At 42.8% G+C, this 22540-nt stretch overlaps 1 protein-coding gene across 1 annotated transcript in view; it reads left to right on the forward strand.

The window, feature by feature from the left end:
* Window positions 1–22540, forward strand: part of agbl4 (AGBL carboxypeptidase 4) — a 262639-nt gene that overhangs the window by 214275 nt on the left and 25824 nt on the right. The window contains exons 7-8 of the mRNA XM_076725999.1: window positions 18630–18722; window positions 20085–20199. Of these exons, the coding sequence (XP_076582114.1) occupies window positions 18630–18722; window positions 20085–20199 (208 nt within the window). The remainder of the gene's footprint in view (window positions 1–18629; window positions 18723–20084; window positions 20200–22540) is intronic.

Raw genomic sequence — 22540 nt, forward strand, 5'->3', positions numbered from 1 at the left:
GCTGGGCAGCCTGAATTATTGAAGTCCATAGCATTGATAATTTAATACAGTAGACATGTTTTGACAGGGGATGGTTTAAGTGGATAGAAAAAGAAATGAGACTTTGCATTAGGTGTGACATAAGTGGGGGAAATAAAGTTTCTTGTTTTCGTGCAGGTCCAGTGTTTTTTATGTGGCACCCTGTATGTAGGGATTTACTGCTCTTCATGACCCAGTTGAGATCCTGCTAGCGGAAGGAGGAGTGAGAGAGAAAGAGACAGACAGATGGGAGAGGGTTAATTGAAGCTGACATGTGTCCAGTGTTTGTATGTCCCCAGATGACACGAAGCTCTCGCCCATATGCTCGTGTTGCCTTGTTCGCTCCCGCTCACCAGCCGCCACCACTATCTGATATGCAGTTTTCACACCATGAAAAACATGGTCACACCATCCAGAATCATTATGAATTGCTGTGTCTGTTATTTTTTTCGGTGCTTCAGGGTCTTTGTCACTGATGTTGCTCTCTTATTTCGCGGCGTGTACGCGCCACACACACCATCAGCGAGCGGTGCCAGTGGTATTATTGTTCACTGACGTCTTTTTTATCACTCTTTTTATTACTGTTTTAACATATACATAATATCCCTAAACCCATCCATCCCATCCTCCAGACCATAAAATAACTATAAAGAAACCCATCTGCATCGGACTGTATGTGGATGTATCTGTACGTCTGTAAAGGCATATGGTCACTTCAGCTCCATGTTTTGACATGTACACACACTGCAAAAAATCAGCTCTCAAAAACAAGGGAAAAATTGGAGGAAATGTTACTTAAAATAAGCAAAATTATCTGCCAACCGAGCAGGAAAAGCAAGTAAAATATCTAGCCTAGAACACCCACAGTTATGTAGAAAGTAGTGCAGGTCTTCATAGTGTTGCACTCATTTGTAAAAAGACAAAGTGACAGAAATATTTGTGTAACGCATCAAAAAGAGAGCTTGAGAGGAAACATCAAACCGCTCTGATCAATTCAAGATGAGTCCTCCTTGATTTCTGATCACGCTGCTTCTCCTCATTGACCACCTTACAAATCTGTTGACTGGCTCTTGTACTTACCTTTGGCAGGTCACTGTCATCCATCACCGCACCGCTCCTTCCTATTACATAACGATTTGGCCCTTGGCCGAAGGCCCTCTGCTTGTGCCAGGTTCCATATTAAACACAAACGGGACTGGACTTTGCTGTTCAGGCCCCCAAACTTTTGAAAAGACCCCCTGATAGCAGGCTAACACGCCACACTGCGCCAACCGCACATACGCTACAAAAGCAAACAAGACACTTGCTTGTCTTTGTTTTGGTTTGTTGTACTCGATGTACTGTGTTCCACATCCTTGGTCCTGTTAAGCAGTCATGCATCTTTTTCTTGTTTTTGAGTTTTTCTTGTTGTTCTGCCAAATCCAACACACAAAGGAGCTCTTTTCCTTGCTGCTGTGTGGTCGACACCTTTTTTTCTGGTGTGCATGTCCATATTTGAAGTGCGAACAAAGCTTTAGTCTTGCTCCTTTTTGCTGAAATATTTTGCTAAATATTCACTTTATGTTTCTTAGATGTCACGAGTTACATTTTTATGTGAAATGACGATAAAAAAAAAACATCATTTATTGTAAGAAGTCAACCTGTCAAAAACACACTTAGATGGTTTTTATTATGATCTAAGAACAAACACGCCATGCTAGCCCATCTGAAGTCCTCCTTCAGATCACGTCTTAAAAATCACTTTTATAGACTTTCCTTTTCTTTCTCTGTAATTAGCGCACAGTAACTTAACACAAAAGGTGACATAAAAACAGGCTTGTTTTCTCCACCTGATTTTCATTTACAGATTGTCTTTGCTCATTTTTATTTGGTGCATTGTCTTTGCACTTCCCCGCTCAGCTCTCACTGTTGGGGCTGAAATGTTAATAGTTTGTGAAATTGCATAACTTCTCCCGACAGCACAGTGGTGTATCATAACTACTGGCCCCTCTGTGCAATTTAGCATATAAAGTGAAGCATATTCAAAATCTTTGTTATTATTGTTCCTGTGTTCGAGCTTGGCGATGGCATTCATGCTGTATGTCTCTCTCACTGTGTCACTCTGTCTGTCTGGTTGTCGGGATGTGTCCCAGCAGGTTTGCCGTAGACTGGCAGAGTGTTGATCTGAGTGTCAGTGGGACTGGGGGTCTACTTTCCCAGCCCTCGTCTCTTCCACCAGCTGACAGACAAGGTCAGGGACTCATCCCGCCTGTCTTGCTCAGCTCCTGACAGCCTTTCCTTTGAGAGACAAACCCCGGACAACCCTGCACTCTCTGGCACGCACCATCACCAATTAATATTGCATCATCATTTTCTAATCTGCTCCCTCAGGCCCTACTTCTCAGGGTGTGATCAGGCCACCTCACTTTCCTGCATCTCAACCTGCCCCAGCCTCCTTCCATAACAAGGAGAGGACCCTCAAATAAAAAAAAAAAGATTACAGGACATGTGGCTCTTTGGTGTTGTCGGAATTCATCTCAGTTTGTGATTTCTTATCTTTTGAGAGTTTCTTCCTGCATAATCAAGAAATGTTCTAGGTTTTAAATGAAAATAAATTAAACTCCTTCAAAGCAAAGAGTGACCAAGCATCACTCAATAAATTAAGATTATTGGCTTGGCTGTGAAGGGCCTCAGAATAACTTCATCATTATGTTTTGTGCAGTGAGTTTGGATCATTTCCTTCTATTTTAGGGTGCAGGGTAGCTCGAGCTGACTGACTCTATGGGTGGCAGTGACAGTTAGTTGGTCTCCCACTTTGATCCACATTTAACTGTATCAACAACTATTTTCCCATATGTTGCTGTGATGCTTTGTTCTAATATTCATGGTCCTCAGAGGATGAATCTCGTGATCCCCTGACTTTTCCTCTAGTGCCACCATGAGGTTGAGATTTGTGGTTTTGAATGGGGATTGAGTGGGTGGCCATGAAATTTGGTACACACATTCATACCACCCTCAAGATGAATTGTAATTCAACTTCAGTTCAGTTCTTCACTTTATGAATGACATTCCCATCAGCCTCAGCTGCACTTTGTGTTGAGGGCTAAATATGAAGTGTTAGCATGCTTATACTTTACATGATGATGATCATCAGTTTGTTAGCATTGTGAGCGTGAGGTTAGCATGCAAATTAAACATGCAAAAGAAGAGCATAAAACACCTCTTTGCTTAAGTACAGCCTCAGGGAGAAGCCAGAATGCCTTTTATTTGATTAAATTTATGATTATTTACTTACTTTACATTCTAACAGTCGGGTTGATAAAGATCCATCAAACTTACTGGAGCCATCTGAAAAGAAATGATCCTGTCATCACTCAGGGAACATTTTCAAAACGTTGATAATTGTGTTCCAGTAATTCTTCTCTAAATTAAACACACTGTGTCCAGAGCCACGGAGTTCGTACTGCAAGTGAAACATAACACAGTATCCATCTCTTTCTGGCATGTGAGTCTTAGGACACACGGATCAGAGAGAGATTATTTTATAGATCTCTTCACGATGTTGACACCTTTTATCATTCTGACGCCCTGCGTTAGTTTGGGAGTTGGGAACATGACTTACCACTCTGTCCAGTTGCTACAACTGAGATGAGGAGCACATTGCCATTTGTTTGGGCCATGTACCTCCATTCTTCAAACGCTGAACTACTTGCAGTCAGAGACATAACACCTCCTGCGACCTTAGTGGATGACTTATCCTCCTACCTTGGGGACTGAGTGATGTGCCTGTGGCTCTGAGAATAGCTACAGTGCTGTCCATCTGGGTTGGGGTCGGGAGGCGCCCGGGCAGTGCAGCGTATTTGTCTGAATCACAGCTCCTGGCTCGCTCATTTGACTCTTCCTCTCATACATACACACACATAGAGTCCACTGACATACAGACACACACGCTGCTGCTTAGTATAGCATGATGGAGGAGCGTGGGGGCCATGTGTCACTCCTTGGCTGCTAAAGCACTCACCTGGCCTCTCCTCAGCACTGATGGATTTACATCGGCCCTGCAGGGGTAGCATAAGCACACACATGCACACACATACACAGATTGTACTCTAGATCGCTTGTTCTTGGTCTGTTCCTTCAAAAACATCAGCCTGGAGGGTGTGAAGGAGAGGGAAAGAATAGAGGAATATCACCCAGCGGATATGGCTACTCCCTATATCCCACCCTCCACCTCCTCATCTTTGCTTCATCACATAAGAAAGATAGGAAAAGTTTAATTTTCGGCCGAGGAGTTGTCAGTCTATGTGTGGCTCATTTTATTCAGAAAGCTGACTTCGAGACAGCCTGTCTGTAAGTGTGTGCGCGCGCGTGCATGTATGTGTGTGTGTGTGTGTGTGTGTGTTCCACAGATCGCTAATCTCTCTGAAGTCCTGTTTGTTCTCCAGGTTTGCCCCCACTACAAACATTTCCCTGATCAAAGCTGTTGAAAAGGCCTGCCACTTCAAACAAAGTATACACACACACACACACACGCACACACGCGCGCGCGCATATACAGATACACACATACGCATCCATTCCAACACAGCTCTACGGCCGACATGTTGTCATGGCAACCACATTAATCCCAAACCAACCAGCGTGCAATGGTTGCATCGGGGCGAGCCAATCAGGAGTGAGAAGAGACGGAGACAAACAGGAGTCATGAGCTCAATTACCATTTCAGTGCTCGCTTAATTTCAAATGCTCAAGTTTGTTTTCAGTGCAGACACACAGCGTCTGCTGATGAACACTATAATGTAGCTACGCTGAAGTGTGAATGTCAGCATTCATTCAGGCTCTTTATGTTGGTGAAAGGGTTTCCTGGTTTCATTTAAATTCACAGGCTGTCTTCTTCCACTCTCCAGCTTCCCCACATCTGTTTTTTTTTTTTCTTTTAGCAGTTATACAACAATCCAAAAATTCTTCTTTTTTTTTTTTTTTTGATATTGCAGAAGTCATTTAATTTCCGGAGATAAGCAGTGATGTTATCTGAGACATTTGATGTCGGCTTTATCAGGGAGTCGTATTAACAGCAGGTGTTACCCTGCGTTTAAATCCTTTCAAGTTAACTTACAGAGAGATGCGGGAGATGGATAAGTCCTGGAATTTTTTGCTCTTTTTTTTTAATCACAGAATCAAAAGCAAAAATAAAAAAGAACTGCTGATTTACCCTGTGGGTAGAATATTTTTTTTTTCTATTATTTGAAGATACAGTATCAGCTACAATGTGGGATTCACCAATAGAATCGATGAAGTGTGGTAATAATAAGTTTGGGAAAAATGTGTTTTGATTATTCTATAGTGAACTGTTTATCTGTAGCCTGGATTCTTATGTTCATGAAGCATTTTCTTTTGCAATTTAATGAATGAATGAATGAATGAATGACATTTTTCTGCCTTGTCTGTAATGGTAGCATTAATGATCATGTCTGTCAACACTCTTCAGTGTCAGAGTTGCTGCTGATCTGAGTACTGCTCATTGTGTGTGTGTGTGTGTGTGTGTGTGTGTGTGTGTGTGTGTGTGTGCGTACTGACAAAGTCTATGTAAAACAGCAGCAGCTCTCCTCTTTGTCATCTTTCTCTGGCCTATTAACACCTTGATGAGGGGAAACGATCTGTAGCATTGACCACCACTAACTGCAGGATCTGTATCGAGCAACCAATAAAGTACAAACTCTCTGCTGATCCGGCTTTCGCCCCATCAGAAAAGAAAGTCAGAGAATGGTGAAAACATTAATCAGTGTTTCCCAAAGCCCAAGATGATGCCTTCAGTTGTCTTGGTTTGTCCTCAACACACAGATATTCAATCACTGAAGAGCAAAGAAACTAGTTTTTGAGTGACTAAACCTGGAGAAAAGGAGTTGGGCGTGTGTGTCTGTGTCTGACCAAACTGAACAAAGTTTGCGTAGGGGTCTGGAATGCAATGACAGATTACTTGTTTTGTTTTTTATGTACAAGGACTTCTTTGCATGTTAACATATTAGCCTCTGTGTTAGAGTACATTCCAGCATTTCTGAGAAAAATGCTCGCAAAAGTAGCTCAAGTTAATCAAGACTTGAAGGAATTATGGTGCAAGTTTAATTGTGATCAGTGACATAGAAGACATCAAGACTGTGAGTCAGTAGAGGACAGTCTTAAAAATGCTAAGACTCAAAAAGACTCAAATCAAAATCTCAAATCTTGCCAGCGTGCCAAAGCAGGCCGCTTTAAGACGCTTGACAGGGGAGTGTGTGACTATCTGACTGAAAAATGGAATAAAGAAATGCCTATTACTGGAGCTGATTTTCTACTGAAAGCTTTGGAAATCACTAAAGAGCTGAACATGCCCACAGTCGAGTTCAAAGTCTGTGTAAACGATTGATGCGCTGAAATGGACTGTGCCTCCGTTGCAGGACTTCTCGCCCAGCGCTTCCTCTCAGACTTCAGAGAGAAGCTACTGATTCTGATAGAAAGCTGATTCTCTTTGAAATGGTAAAATTGAATTAGAAAGACCTGCAGGCTAGTTTGTCAGGTTTGCTGTATTTATTTAAATAACTCAATTGAAAAATGTGATTATAAGATTTTTATTGATATACTTTAATGCATTTGTATTTAATCACTTGATATCTGCCATGTCTCATTTTACTTTTTTATCTTATCTTTAGTTCTTATCCAAACACAGGTGTTGTTTTTCCAAGTAAAATTATTTTCCTCCTCCCTTTCTTACTTACGTTCTTCCTCACACTTTGCTCACTAATGCTGAGTAAACTGCTCTCCTCCACCTCTGCTCTGGTTTATCAATGAGCTGGAAGCACCAGATAACCCAGCTTGGTGATTCTTCAGTACCTGTAGCTCTGACAACAGACTTTTACTCTGGACAGCTCGCTGTTTGAAACAGCACTGCTGACTGCGTGTCACACAGTTTTTTTTCTGATGTAAGAGCTGTCCAGCTAGCAAAGGAGAACAGAGAGCAGCTGTTAAAGTGGAACACATGACTGTCAGGGATAAAAAATACCAGCAATTGTAATAGTGGAGATGATAAAGTTGCTGTTGGGAGCGAGCAGAAGCAACAGAGCCCTATTTACTTTTCTCAATTGGCCTGTGTGTGCGTGTGTGTGACAAGCGGCTTTCAAGGAAACATTTGGGGAAATCTCTTAAGGAAACAGGGGGAAACAGATAGTCTGGCCCTGTCCAAAGTTCAAAAACCCACCGACCATCATCCCTAAAGTTTACAAATGAACATGTTGTATCTTATTTGTACACAATTAGAAATCAAAAAAATGCCAGTTTGTGGTTTTACATGGAACTAAACGCTGAAACCATTTTAGTGACTTCCTAAGTCTCGTCATCACTGTGAAGTTGCCAGGCAACCAGCAGAGATGCTGCACATATGTACTGGGTGGGGAAAGATAAGCTTCACAGTTAATAGATACAGCATGTAAATAAAGCAAATAAGCCTATTTGCCCAAATGGTGAACTAACATTGAACATGGTGAACAAAGCAAACAAGAAGAGTTTAATGTGAAATGTTTCTGACTCCAGTGGAGGCATCAAGAAAGCTGCTGTAGCAGACAGCAAAGCACGCTCACAACCATTCCAGCATTAACACGCTTAAGTATTAACATTTGAACATCTGGTCTCTACAGCTGATTGTCTCAGGGTTTTGCAGCCATCACTAAAAGCAGCAAACGCAATAAATACTGTTTATGATACAAAACTAGAGTTACCACGTTGTTATTGTAAGTCTCTGCCAACCAGTCAAGTTGCAGCTTGTATCCATGTGTGTCCAGACTCATGTAACATATGGAGTGAAGTCTTAGAAGGAATTTGATAAAAGGTATTATGTGTATTTTTTGGCAAAAAAGACATTATCATTATATCCACATGTCTGATTCCAGTGCATAACTTCCAGTGAGAAACAAGCTGTCTTCACTTAGAGACTGCTTTTACAGACGAGTACAGAGGACTGACAGAGAGCTTCATCACATGGTACAACAACAATCACCTGAAGCTCAATATCAGCAGACCCACAGTTTCAAGGTGGACACCCAAGATCAGTGTCACCAATCCAGTATCAGACCAAATGTGAAATATGGTCACAATCTCCTCTTCTGTTATGGTGTTGAATGATGGCCAGAAAAGTGTTTTGCAGAGTTTTACGGTGTGACAGTGACTTTTGACCTTTTAGATAGAAAATGTCATCACTTTATCGTTTTATCTTATGAGACATTTGTGTGGAATTTTGTCATAATTAGCATATGAATGATTGAGTTATGACCAAAAACCTGTTTTGCGCCCACACAGTGACCATGACCTTTGACCTTTGACCACCAGAACCTAATAATTTTTCCTTTAATCCAAGTCAATGTTAGTGCCAAATTTGAATATGTTTTCTTCAGGTCTTCCTGAGATACTGTGTCCAAGAGAACGGGACGTATGGATGGACAGAAAACCCTAAAACACAATGTCTCCATCCACAGCTGTTCTGGAGCTGTTACAGCTGACGGAGGCAAAATAAAACAGCTGATAGGATCTTGGCTGCATACAGAAAACAAATGGCAGGTTTTGGGTGACACAGAAAATCCAAAAGAGCTTGAACATCAAGAGTAAAAGCTTAAAATAATTCTTTTTGCTCAGTCCCTTCACATCTGGAAACAGTCTCCTGCGTCAAAACTGGGAAGAGAGCTAAAGTAAAGTGTGGTTGGCTCTCTCTGATTCTGGTGTTAATGAAGAGACGGGGCATTTTATCACACTGTCTTTGCTATTCTGTTATTGTTTTTGGTGTGTCCCAGTGGCCTGTTGATTTGAGCGGAGCACTAAGTGGTTGTTAATGGCACAAACATGACCGTGGTTTTAAAATAGCAGACTGCCCATTAGGCTGGTATTACCAAGGTAATGGCCTGTTACTAAACTGCTGAATGACATTGTCGCTGCCGCCGAGCCGAGCCGATGCCCGCGATGCACACATGACCACACGCGCGCACACACACACATATAGTTCTTCCATACACAAAAACATAAACGAACGCAAGCGCTTTATATACTATGTATATGTGTGTCGACTGGTGAGCAGATTTGCAGAAAGTGATCTACAGTAAGTTCGTAGATGTGAGGAGAAAAAAAACGAGATGAGAGACAAGAAAACAGGTGGGATCGAACAGAATAGAAAGGAAGAAAAATTGACTGAAAGACATAGCTGGGAGGTGTGACTGTAGTTATTAAAGCTGGGATGCACTATGGTTGTTTACCTCAGCCCGGCTGTATTGTTGTGCCTCAGAAATTATTGATAGGTGGGAAGAGAGGGAGTAATAAAGAACTGCACATCAGCTCTGTCTGTACGTCCGACTGGCTGACTGCTCTGCTTGTCAGACGGGCTTCAGTAACAGCTTCTGTCTGAAAAGCAACACCAGTCCGAATGACATTTAAGACCAAACCGCGTCCTCTTTGTCCATGTAGTGCTCCGGTGCAGGTGGATGTGTTCATGTACTGTATGTCTGTTTGCACATGGCGTCATTTTTCCTGGAGTATGATGCGTTCTCCAAACACACAATCATGTACAGTACACACACGCGCGCAAACACACTCCTACACTGTGGTGCGGCGATAGGGCAGCTCAGTAGGGGGTATATCCCTGGGAAATCATTTCTCCCTCTCCTTTCTTCCTATTTGTAACTTGTCCTTTCAAGCAAGACGGCCCTTAAAGTTCAGTGGCGCATCCTTCAAAAAAGGCTATTACTGGCTGCCTCTGATTCTGTATCATGCCGCGCACAGACCAGCCATCCCTCCTTTTTATGTTCCTCTCCTCCTGTCATCATTTTCTGAAGGCAAGAGAGGAGAAGTCAGGGTTTCAGAAAGGCCTGTGACCAATGCCTTAAAACCCTAAGCAGTCCCCGCCTCTGACTTTGCGCCAGACGTCCGTATCGTATCGCTAAAAGGGCGTATTGCTTTTGATACTTGACAGAGCTCCCTTTTTGTCTCTCTCTCAGTGAATCTCTGTCTCGCCCTCTATGCCAACTGTCTATCACACTCCTTCTCAACACTTACAGGGCTCCATAAAACAGTGTGTGACTGTAAGAGATACGGGCTGCTTCTGAAAGGCATGAAGAAAAGCTTGAAGTCGGCCCTGAAGACTAGACAAAGAATAAAGGTTCGCACAATAGACCGTGATCATAAGGCTGAATTTCTCAACCTTTTCTGCCCTGTAACCACATTTTTTGGACCTCAGCATTTAGAATAATGGTTGTCATATTATAATGGATGTGTCATTCTGTGTTTGAGAGCCAGGATGTAGCTCGACATGTGTGTCAGACACGTGAAATTTATTTTTCAAATACATATATGAAGATATATTAAACACAAATATTTCTCTCAAAAACCCCCGGTGACTCGTCTGACGAGGTCAGCTTGCCAAACTGACAAACTGAAGAATATAATGGCTCATTCAACCTTGATTCCTCCAACTTTTGATTCAGTGAATGGCAGCGAAGCTCCCTGGTGGTAATTAAACATTTACGTCTTGATATGGTTCACCTTCAGTCGCACATTGATAAACATACAGTACGAGATTTTTTCTGTGCCTTAAAATATTCAACCTGTTATGTTAAGAAATTGAACAGCCTCTGAAAATCATGTTTTTGCTGACCTCCAGTGCTTTAACGTCTTATCTTGTAGCCGTGATGTAGGCCTGTACTCCAGGGTGTTTCAGTACACTGTGACATCACTGTTGGCAAGTGAAACACTGCTTTTCAGCCTCCGTTAAGTTAAGCTGTACTTTATTTATACCAGTACAACATAACTCCTTTAATTCAATACCATGTCTTGATTTTCAGTACTTATAAAATAGGATAGTCATCATTCGGATCATTATTATCATATTACAACATGATAATATTATCATAATATCATAGTGTAGCCGCTTGAGAACTCATTTGCGACCCTGACATGACCAGAGCTCACAGCGGTAGCGCTCTGCTCTTTGGTCATTGATGGCCAAAGGCCCGCATCTCAGCACCACCTCTCACTATTAACATAATTAGAAAGCCCGTGAGCTCAGGCTCGAATGCTGATGTTTAGGACAGATCGTCTCCCCTTCTTCCTGTCCCTCCGATGCTCCTCTCCCTCCGTCAGTGTGTTCCCCCCTGTCACTCTGTCACTCCCATTGTCTGTGACCTCCACTGTCATCACGGCTGCCCTTGAGGAGCAGAAATCTCTCCATTTCACAGGGACCAGCCATAAGGGGGCTTGATTGCAGCAAATTGATCCATAATCACACAGCGCTCAGAGCTTTTTATCCTGCCGCCTCTTCATCTCCACTTTAGAGGCCTGCCGTTGGCGTATTTACATGCTGTCATCTCAGGGGTTTCCTCTGCTCCTGCCTTCTCCCTGTCTCTCCCTCTCCCTCTTTTTGTAGGTCTCTCTCTTTATTTCTCTCTTTGTCTCTCTGTACCCTTCATTCCCTTTATGATTCTCCCAATTTTCCTTCCTGTCCTTCTCTGTCCCTCCCCTTTCTGTCTGGATGTAATGCCAATCGGAGTGTCTCGACATGGCCATTGGTTATCCCTACCTAGGCCTCCTCTCTCATGCTTTCCGTCGCTCTCGCTCTCTCTCTCTCTCTCACACACACACACACACACACACACACACACACACACACACACACACACACACACACACCTCTGACCACCTCATCTCTGCTTTTGATTGCTCTCTTCAGCTACACACACATCCTAGATCTCAGTGATGACCAAGGGGACGAGAGGAAGTGAAGGAGTGAAGGATGGAGGCGAGCACAGAGAGAAAGGGAGTATAGAGACGAGTAGATGATGGGACAAAGGTATTACTTCTGTCCCATGTACATCTGTCTCTTTCTCTTCTGTCTGTCTGTCAGATTCAGGATTGCTTAATCAGCATGACTATAATTTAGAATTAACAATTGAGAAGTGGTTTAAGCATACACCTACTATACTGTACTACACTATGCTATGCAGCTGTAGGGCTGTAGCTTGTATCAGGAATGTCCTCTGTATTTTCTCTGGAATTTTTGGGCTTTAGTATCCAAATTTCCAGGGAGGAGTTTATCTTCTGCAAATGAAAAAGATCAACGAAAACCAACTAGCAAATAGTGAATATTTTAAAGGCAGATTGGAGTAATTTTTAACTCAGTAACTTTAGTTTTTGGCATATTTTTAGGCATAAAAAACAGCAGTTACACCTTCATTTTGGAAAAAACAATTTACAGCAGAATAAATAAAATATGAAAAAAATCTAAATTTTAATATAGACTGTTTTGGTAGGTGGGGTAGCTTGTAAAATACTAGCTAAAGCCGTGTACATTAAGATATGTTGCAAACAAATCATTGAAAATATCATGATAATGGTTGTGATGAGAACAAGTAAGTAGAAAAAAAAAAATGAAAACCAGGAGGCAGATTTTGAGGAAGCTTAGCAAAGTTTCATGTGCTGCTCTGCTGATTTCCTGCTTGTCTTTGTTCCCTCTTCACCTCTGTCTCAGTGTCTGTCTTCCTGTCTCCCCCTCGCTGTCCTCTGTCTTTTCATCAATCATCGTCTGTGTCTCTGTGCATCCACCTGTCTGTGTAAATATCCTCTCCTTTGTAGCTCTCTCTTCATCAGTCCAGAGAAAACATTGTTTTCCGTCTAGAACTGAGCTGCCCCATTTTACGGCAATTAGCGATGTTTATGCAGGGAATCAATTTTTCTCTCCTACTGCACCCCCACCCCCCACCCCCATCTCGCTTAGGGTTTAGCTGTGTAATGTGTCAAGTGACAGAGGGTGCTTTATGAATGTATGAGGAGGCCTTGGCAGTGCCCCTTCCTCCCCACAATAAGATGAGCTGAGTAAATCTGAGGCATGCTACAGGCTCTCCAGCACCTAGACACACACACACACACACACACACACACACACGAACATTGAAGTCAGAGACATGGTCAGTTCCTGGAGAAGAAAACAGCATCATAAAACTCTTATCACTTTAGAGCCCTCCGCACTTCAGTGCATATCCCCGTCCCTCTCTGTCTCTCCCTTTCTTCTGTCTTTCTTCCTCTCCCTCTCTGTTTGTCCTTGAGGTGGCAGAGGGTGGTGTCGGCGGGTGGAGCGGGGGGGGGGTGTGAAGAGGTGCAGAGCTTTGATGCTTGTTGGGGCTCACTCAGCTGGGCAGTACACGGTGCTGCATCTCGTCCCAAGGCTCTGTATAAATTCAACGCCAGTGACAATTTACAGCTCGCGCCCATCCTCGATATGACACACTGAGCAGGGCGCCAAGCGTGTCTTGTTGCCATCTCACCAAAGTGAAGCTAATTTATTACAGTGTAAAACCCACAGAGCAGGAGGCGGGGGCAGAGATATAGAGAGGCCTTGGGTTGAGACTTGTGGTATAATGTGGTATAAAGCTGTGGCCAGTGTGACATTGTTTTTTTTATTGTACCACTGTGTACTGTGGAGCAGGGTTACGATATATACTGCAGCACAGTTTCCCTTCCCATTCTGTCTCAAAGAGTTTAGATATTCCATATTTCATCTGATTTAATGTAAAACCAAGGACTCTATTTAGTGTCCAATAAGATAACTGTAGTCGTGCAGTGTAGTGCCAGACTGAAAATCATCCGTCATCCTTCCATGTCAGAAAGTTTGGACACTGATGATATTAAAAAAGTAAGCAAAAATCTGCCTCTATCTTCTTGAATCAAATTTACTTCTTAAGTGGGTAAATGTATTTAAATATATGCCATCATGCTTCAAGAAGGTCTTGACAGGGCTTCCTTTGTACCTGCTGAAGAAGAATGATGAAGACGATCTCAGTTAATTACATCATGTCACAACTCATGAGATTGAACCCAAAGTTCCCTGGACTGCTGTCTCAGAAAGAGCTGACCAGCACAATCAGGGCTGACCTTCAGAGTCCATTAGATTTATGTTGTTTTTCACAGGCACTTTTCTTCTCTCCGGTAATTTACATATTTATCAGAGCTGATCGTAGTTTGACATTCTTTAATTTTTTTTTTTCCCCTCTCGGCGAGCTGCAAGAGAATGAGCAGTAATGTGCCGTACTGTGCAGCGCGTGACTTTGGCAGGTGAGAAATATGCTGAGGGAGCATTTTGATTTGGAAGTGTGGGCATAAATTTTGCCTCTGCTGCTTTCACTCACTCATTGTCACACACAGCCTCCCCCCTCCCCTGCTTAGCCTCCAACCTCTTACTGTAGCCCCGTCTCACTTTCTTTCGCTCTGTCTCCTGTTCTTCCTAATTCTCGTGCTTTTATATTTTATTCAGCCACGCTCTGTGACAGACCCTCAGAGCGCTGTGATGATGTGAAGTTAATCATTTGTCTGCATCATTCGGTGACCTCTCAGCAGTGGGTCGAGTTGTCCACGGCGAAGAATTAAAGTCACAAAAACAAAATGTGTCCGTGTGGCCAAATTGCATGTATTTTCTTTCAAAATCACAGGGGCTGAAATTTTCGGGGGCAGTTGCTGAACAGAGTCATGTGTGAATGAGAGCAGGGATCATCATCAAGGATATACTTTACTGCCAATTTTCCACCTCAAGACACAGTAACATTTCGAAGAAAATGTGTTGTGAATGAAAGCTGCAACATTGCAGGGACATGTCCGAGAGACTTACAAGACTGCTGATGATGTATTTCAATCCGCCACTTGTTTACAGCTGCATGGCCAACGCTGTCACAGGTCATTAAAGAGTAAAGCTTTTCAAGAATGGCTGGAAATTGGACAATTCAGAAAACAATTCTCAAAATAATAAGTCGTCTTTCACGTAAGTTACTCATTGGCTCATCTTCATCTTCTTCTTTTGAGTCTTATGGCAGCCGGCACCAGCAGGTGTTGCATTCACACACCTGCTGGACGTACCTTTCCCCGTCTATTCCGGCATTGCCATGGCGTGTTTGAAAAGGCGTGAAAAGGAATGTATACTGGGAACTATGTGTGAAAGAGGCCAAAGAGTAACATGGACACAGAAGGGCAGAGAAGACATACATGTAGTGTGTTGTCAACATTCTTGACCTTTAATTTCAATGGTTTGTGCAACATCTACTTAAAGGCACTTAAAAATATTATGGGCAGGCAAATGCTCACCCAGCACTGCTAAATGTCCTCATAGGTTTCACGGCACTTTCCTCATCCAGCCATGATTGGTCAGGACTGTCACAGTGTATTACCTCTTCCATTTGAGCAAACAAATCCACACACAAGGGACAAGTTAAGTTTTTTTTCTCAGCCATAATTAATGGATGCCAGTGTTAAAGTGATTCGTCAATGGACAGAGAATTGTTCAGAAACTATTAATTGATTAATCGTACACAGTCAAACGCAAAAGTGTAAAACATTTTTAATTTTAGGATGATACTGTGGGCTCTGTGATATCGTGCTGGCCATGTTTTACTATTTTTGATCATTTCATGCACTAAATAATTAATCAACTAATCAATAATTAAAATGATCGTTAGCTGTGGTCCTAATGTACACACATACAATATAATGTAAACTCAATCACTAACACTGAAAGAGGAAAATGTAGCACATATCAACAGTAAAGATAAATGAACGATGAATTTTGAAGTATTTTTTCTAGTCGAATGAAGCGGCAGTCGTGTTGCTTTGACTTTCAGCTCAGCACGCCACATGGAAGACGTTCATGTTTGATACACTGCTGTTCTGGCCTGTTCTTCCCTCTTACTGTAATCTCTAAAAATGGTCTCCAAAAAAAGAAAAAGAGTTCTAGGAAAGAGAGATAGGTCCTTTGTTTTGCCTTAGAAAGATACCTCTCACTCTGATCCCTTGTCTTCTCTTTCTCTTTCTCTTTCTCGTCCGTCTTTGGTCCCGTCTCTTTATCTGTCTCCCTCTATGACAGCCCCCTGCCTGCTGATCTCTACTGACACCTTGAGGTCAGGAGATGCAGCTGCAGTGCTGTGCTCTTGAGACTCATCCATAACTTGACCCTAACCTTCATGTTATATGTCACCCATAACTAAGCCAAAAATTTGATTTTCCTTTACATACAGCCTTGCTCTGGTACTTGGTTCCCCCAGCTTCCCTCTGGGTGTTGGGTTGCCTATGGAATAGTGGGACTTAATTTTGTGCTACATCGCTTGGCTGGGCACAGCCAGATACAGAGCAATGCAGAGATACAGACACATAAACACAACAACTACTTGGGGAGCATTTGTGAGAGCCCTGAGGAGTCACAGTGACACACACGCACACACACACACACACACACACACACGCACACAGTTGTGTTTTCATCACTTCAGAGGACATTATATTCACTTACATTCACTTCCTTGAGATTTATCCTAACCCTAACCTCTTATCACAGCTTTGCAAACCCTAACCTTACCCTGCCCTTTACCGCCAGCTGCACCCTAAAATTTAATGGTATATGGGGGGCTTGTTTTGTCCCCATAAGGAAGGCGAGTCCCCACAATGTGACTGTGTAAACAGATTTATGTCCCCACAACTTGAGTAATACATGTACACACACACACACACACACACACACATACACACACACACACACACACACACACACACACACACACACACAAAACGATGAGGGATAAACAGTGGATCCATTGTAAGCTCCAGGAGCCTGCTGTAAGAGATTGTTTTGATGAAGCAGCAAGGGTACACTAGCACTGAGACTAAATGTAGCATGGCCACGATGGTTGAATTCCCCGACAGTCGGGACCTTGGCAGCTGTCTCTTGTTTGGCTCACAACTATCTGGGTTCTTGGTGTTACTTTAGGGAGAAAGGCAGTGTGTGTATATCTGCCTATACCGTTTTTTTCTTTCCTGATTGCAGCTTTGTACTGTACCGTGTGTGCGCGTGTGTTTGTGTGTGTCTGCACATGTATTACTCACATTTTAGGGACGTAAATCTGTTCACACAGTCACATTGTGGGGACTCGCCTTCCTTATGGGGACAAAATGCAAGTCCCCATAATGTAAATGATAAGATTTTAGGGTTAAGGCTAGGGTAAGGGCTAGGTTTAGGAAAGTAATAGTTATGACTACTGTTAGGGACATCAGGAAATGAATGGAAGTCAATGTAATGTCCCTAAAAGGGATGGAAACATGACTCTCTTGCTCTCTCTGTCTGTATGTGTGCGTGTGTGTTGGCTGTATTCTTGTACAAAGAGCCTGTGCGGTGGCCTGGGGTCGAGGCCAAAGTAAAATTTCTAAGTGATGGAATTTCACAGCCACCGAGCACCCAGCGGCCGGCCAAACCGCAAGCACTCACATTTACAACAAACGGCCCGCCCCGCTCCACGGAGACTCCTGAATGGCAAAGCCATTTGTCTCTGTGAAGGGCAGAGGGAGAGAAAAGCGAAATAAAATCAGAGGCAGAGTACTTAAATGGAACAACACTTTTTTGTTTACGACCCCTAACCACTCAAACAGACACACAAACACACTCACACACACAGAGAAGCATATACACACACTGCTCTGAGGCTAAATTGGAATTAAGGAGAAGGAAAGGTGCATAGCCTGTTGCTAATTAGCATTTTCTCTGCTCAGCAGAAGTGGGTGGAAGAATCGATAAGATATTAAGTTTGTGTATAACGATGAGGCACGCAATCACTTTCATCCATTAGCAACAGCAGATTAGAGGAGAAACAACAGCAAAATTTTGACCTCTGTGAATGGGAACTGTTTTTGTTATTCACTCTGTCCATTGTACAGTATTTGAGGAATGATCCTCAAAATGTTTGCGGTAGTACAAGTGGTCAACATAACCTCCTACAACTGGATGTTAATTTGACTTTTAGAGAAGAGCAGTTCTGTCTTTTTGATCCTAGCTTCAAAAACACGATAGACTATCTCTGGAATTTAGCCTCAAACCTTTCACAGCAGGTTTCAAAGAAGACATTTGAACACATTCTCATCATTCTCATGTAATTAAAAGTTTCAGCTGCAGTCAGTCATATCTCCAGAATATAGAGAAAAAGCATCCATTCCTAGACCTCTTACTTTTTTGCAGAAAATGTCTCCATTTCAACATTTTATTAAGTATGTTGAAAGGGTTAAAAACCCTTATTTATACAAAAATCCACCGGTAAATTGACTGAAAATGCTCAAGAAAAGTCTCCATGGTACAGCCTGTCTCTCCAGCATCCCCTCCAGAGTCAGAGCAGAGAGCACAGAAGTGTCTAGCCAGAGAGAAGTCTTCAACCACACCTGAAGACTGGATTCAAAGAAGACCTCTATCAGGTCACACCTGATGCTGGCTGATCCTGACCTCTGTAGATGTATAATTCACCTCTCCTGTTGAATATTCTGTGCCATGTGTTGGTTTGATGTTTGATTCATGTGTGTCTGGCTGAAAATGGACGGCCAGGTCAGTGTGTGTTTTGACCCAGCCTCTCACACTGGGCTGTAACAGGTCGCCTTAATATTTAACTCTGACACCAGCTTAAGATAATAACATCTATGTAAGACTGAGAGCTTTTAGAATTGCTATCTACAAGTCGACCAGGACTTAATGACCCCACAACTTTCTCCCTTTGACGCTCTGTATTTACCTTTCTTTACACCTTTCTCCCCCCTCCCTCCCTTTCTCTCCCCTTCAGACCATCACCGGAGTCCAGAGAGGGAGAAGAAGCTGGTCTTTCTTACAGCTCGTGTTCACCCTGGAGAGTCTCCTGCCTCCTTTATCTGTCAAGGTAAAGTTTTAATGTTAGGTCGGTGCCCTGTCTCATTGATTTGATTCGGATGCAGCACCGCCGGTCTGTATGTTGTTTTGTAGTGCCCACCTACTAATCCCTAATCAATATTTTTAAATTCTGTTAAATAACTTCTGACTCAACTCATGGTATAAAAGCCAATATAAGACAAAGGGCATTTCATTTCCTATTTTGTTTACCTTTCTAACTGAAAAAACAAAGATACTGACATATTACAGAGACATTACGCTTCCACGCAGTTGGGGGAAAAAAACAGCTGAACAATCCAGCAGATATCCAGATTTTTAGTTTGGGTCAAGGGCCAAAAATGCAGTCAATACAGGCTTTCAGTTATAAATTTGAAGTCCCCAACAACTGAAAACAACTGATATACCCGTGTTGATATCAGATTTCATATGACTCTCATGCTGTTTAAGCTCTCCCGGTCATTCATTCTGTGGACATACAGTACGCTCAGCATTCAAACCTGAGCTGTCTGAAAGCTGAAAGAATAGGTACAAGAACCTGTGTTTCCAATATCTCTGGAAACACAATCTGAAGATATCATAGGGTTGCACAGTCTTCACTCTACTAACTCAAAACTAATAAAAAAGCTTGACAAACTGGGGAACCTTTGGGAAATTGTCTCCTTGTGCAGTACAACAATCTAAAAAACTGGATAGCAGGATTGAATGACTTTTTGTGCCCTTCACTCCCTCCAGCAGTGAGTGGGCAGGTTTGCTCCTTCTGGGTTCCACTTCCTTGTTTATCGGAAGATGGTCTGAGGAGGGGAGGGCTGGAGCGATGAAGGGACGGAGGGCACGGCCTTACCTTTAGTGGTGGTCCCTGTCCACTACTTTGACTCAGTGTGAGGAAAGTCCATTAACGCTAACGAAGTGTAGACATGGTGTTTGTGAGGAAGGGACTGATGCAAAGAGGTGGGAAAGGTAGAGGGGTAAAAGAATGTCTTTGTCATATCTATCTATCTATCTGTATACTTGTTTGTCTATCTAATCTACCTACATTATCAGCGCGTGTGTGTGTGTGTGTTTCAATGTGTGTGTGTGCATCATCATGAATCAGATGAGTTGGCTTCTCGCCCGCGGTGTGCTGTCTGTTTTTCCAGCGCCGTCAGCTCCATTCCATTTGTATTGATTTAGGCTTGACGTCTCCTATTCCTCCCCTGATTCTGACGATGCCCCTCGCTGTCCTTCCTTCTCCTTTTGTTTCTCAAAACTCAATTAACTGCCAGCCCGTCTTTGGTTTTCTTTCAAGCCTATTTCCCTGTCGTGTACATCTGTGTGTGTGTGTGTGTGTGTGTGTGTGTGTGTGTGTGTGTGTGTGTGTGCGCGCGTTTGATAGGTGTGATTGACTTCCTGGTGAGCCAGCATCCCGTGGCTCAGATCCTAAGAGATCATGTGATCTTCAAGATCGTCCCCATGCTAAATCCTGATGGAGTCTACCTGGGCAACTACAGGTATGCACGCACAGATTGTTAATTTGAATGCATCGCTACATCACATAGAATTCACATATTACATGGTTTTATATCCTGCTACGTGGGATTATACCCTCTTAACTCCACCTTTAGGGAGCTTAATGAATTCATATAGCTCACAGCAGTGCATTTGTTAGAAGATAGTATTTGGCTGTAGGGCAGTTCTCTCTGCCAGTCTCTCTGTCCAGCCTCTCCTCCTCTCTGTCTTTAACACTATTGCTGCAGCTCTGTGGGCATCCTCCTCTCCTCTATTCTCTTTCCCTTCTTCATAATTGCCTTTTACTTAATAGGCTCAGCCCCAGGAATACTAATGCACACTGAGATAAGCATCGGCAGCGTGCCCCCAGTGTGTCTGTGAGTGCCATCTAGTGGTGGTGCCTCATTACTGCCTCCGAAAATACTTCCAGGGAATCTCAGCTGCTGTCCCCAGCAGTGACAATCTCTGAAATATTCTTGTCTGTGATTGGTGACTGCTTCAAGGCTGTTTTCATTAGCATGCTTTCAGACAGAGTGCTGATGAGCAACATATTGACAGAAGGTGTGTGGTGATAGTCCTCACCTCACCAACCACACATGCTCGTTTCTACACATGCATGCACTTTCACCCAGTCTCTCTCTCTCTCACACACACAAACACACACACACACACACACACACACACACACACACACACACACACACACACTCACTCACAGCTATCTGGCAAGATACAGTGCAGAGCAGACTGAAATGGATACATGCAGAGGAAATAATCAACGTCACTTTACCTGGGATGAGTGTTTAGTATTCATGGCTACAGAATCAGTAACTCCTGTATCATCACCAAGGGCTTCAGTAAATGTTAAAGATACACATGTCAAAAAACAAGGACGTAATAAAAACAATCTTCCTCGCTGTTTTCCTCGATGTCTCCCTCACTGTCAGCTTCCTGCATGCTAGATGATGAAAATGCACCTCCCAGTCCCTAGTTTAGCCTCCAATTAGCTGTCTCCATCCATCTGAGATGAGAATCCCCTCTCACACGAGACAAGTCAACTACCTTATTGATGTTTGAGTAACAATCTGGATCGCTTGTACTTACTACTTGGACCAAGTCATACTCAGAGGACGGTGCCAAGTGTTGTCCTGCCTGCTTTAAATGCATCCATTCTCACAGAGTCTCTGTAAAGTTGCAAGGTGGTATCATATTTCTGAAGGATGTTTTGCTGCCAAAATGGTGGAGGTCTTGCATTTCCTGAAGCTGAAGGTTCTAAATCTAAAAAATGACCACATGACTTGAAAGAGTCATATCTGATTTCACACATTTCAATTAAACCGCTGAATAAATTTGTCTTGTCCCTGTCAGCATCAGCGTTGGAAACAGTGTGTGTCCTGTGTCCATCGCCATCAAGGAAAAGTGTGAGCTGTCCAAAGGCCACAATGAGTTCATCTTTAAATTCTCCAATGGACAACTTTTCCCTCTGAAACCTGTTGAACGGAGTATTCAAAATGTTGCCAATGACAATCATGTCGGCCAGAAAATACTCAAAACTCTCTATGCAGATATGCTGCGTGTCACTGTTATCAATTGGAGCCAGCTGCACTTGAAGAGTTGGCAATAGTCTTGATATTTTCAGTGTTTCATGCCTCCATGCAGACCGCCTGATTTTGATTCAATTCTCTTCACATTTCTTCAGCACTAACAGTGTTTTTACTTCACCTTTTTGTAAATAAAACCACAGTAGTTTGACAACGGAGCGATTAAATGTCTCACTGTAAGGATCCTTGTAATCAGAAGATCACAGTCACAGATAACAGAAGGTCCCAGTTTTTTCTGAAATACTTTCATGTCCCTTCACATCACATTATGTGAGGTTGTATGTGTGCAGTGAATTGACATGGTAGTGCTGGCTGAGTGCTGAATGTTGTTTTGAAGCTGAAGCATTCCTGAACTCTTGTGGTGTATTTGTAACGCATATGCCATCGGATAGAAGCACCATGGACTGAAATTCTGTGTGCCTTAACAATGCTTTCTTGACTAATGTTAAAGAGTACCAACAGTGCAGCTGCCACATCTATGGCATCATAGATTCAACCACAAATGCAGCCATAGCCGAGCACTAACCACATCCACAACCACAACCACAACCACAGCTTCAAACACCACAGCCTGGCAGAGCAGCTGCAGCTGTGGTAAAGAGCCGGTAGATGTGTTCTGTTGGAGCTTGCTCTTTTGAAATGAATAATGAGAAGAAAATGTAAAGTGTCACCTCATCTCTGTGTTTCTCTAAACTGGCAGAATATTATAACCGGACTGGACCAACACACTAACTGCTCCTAT

The sequence above is a fragment of the Chaetodon auriga genome, chromosome 3, assembly GCF_051107435.1.
Source record: "Chaetodon auriga isolate fChaAug3 chromosome 3, fChaAug3.hap1, whole genome shotgun sequence".
Classification (NCBI taxonomy): domain Eukaryota; kingdom Metazoa; phylum Chordata; class Actinopteri; order Chaetodontiformes; family Chaetodontidae; genus Chaetodon; species Chaetodon auriga.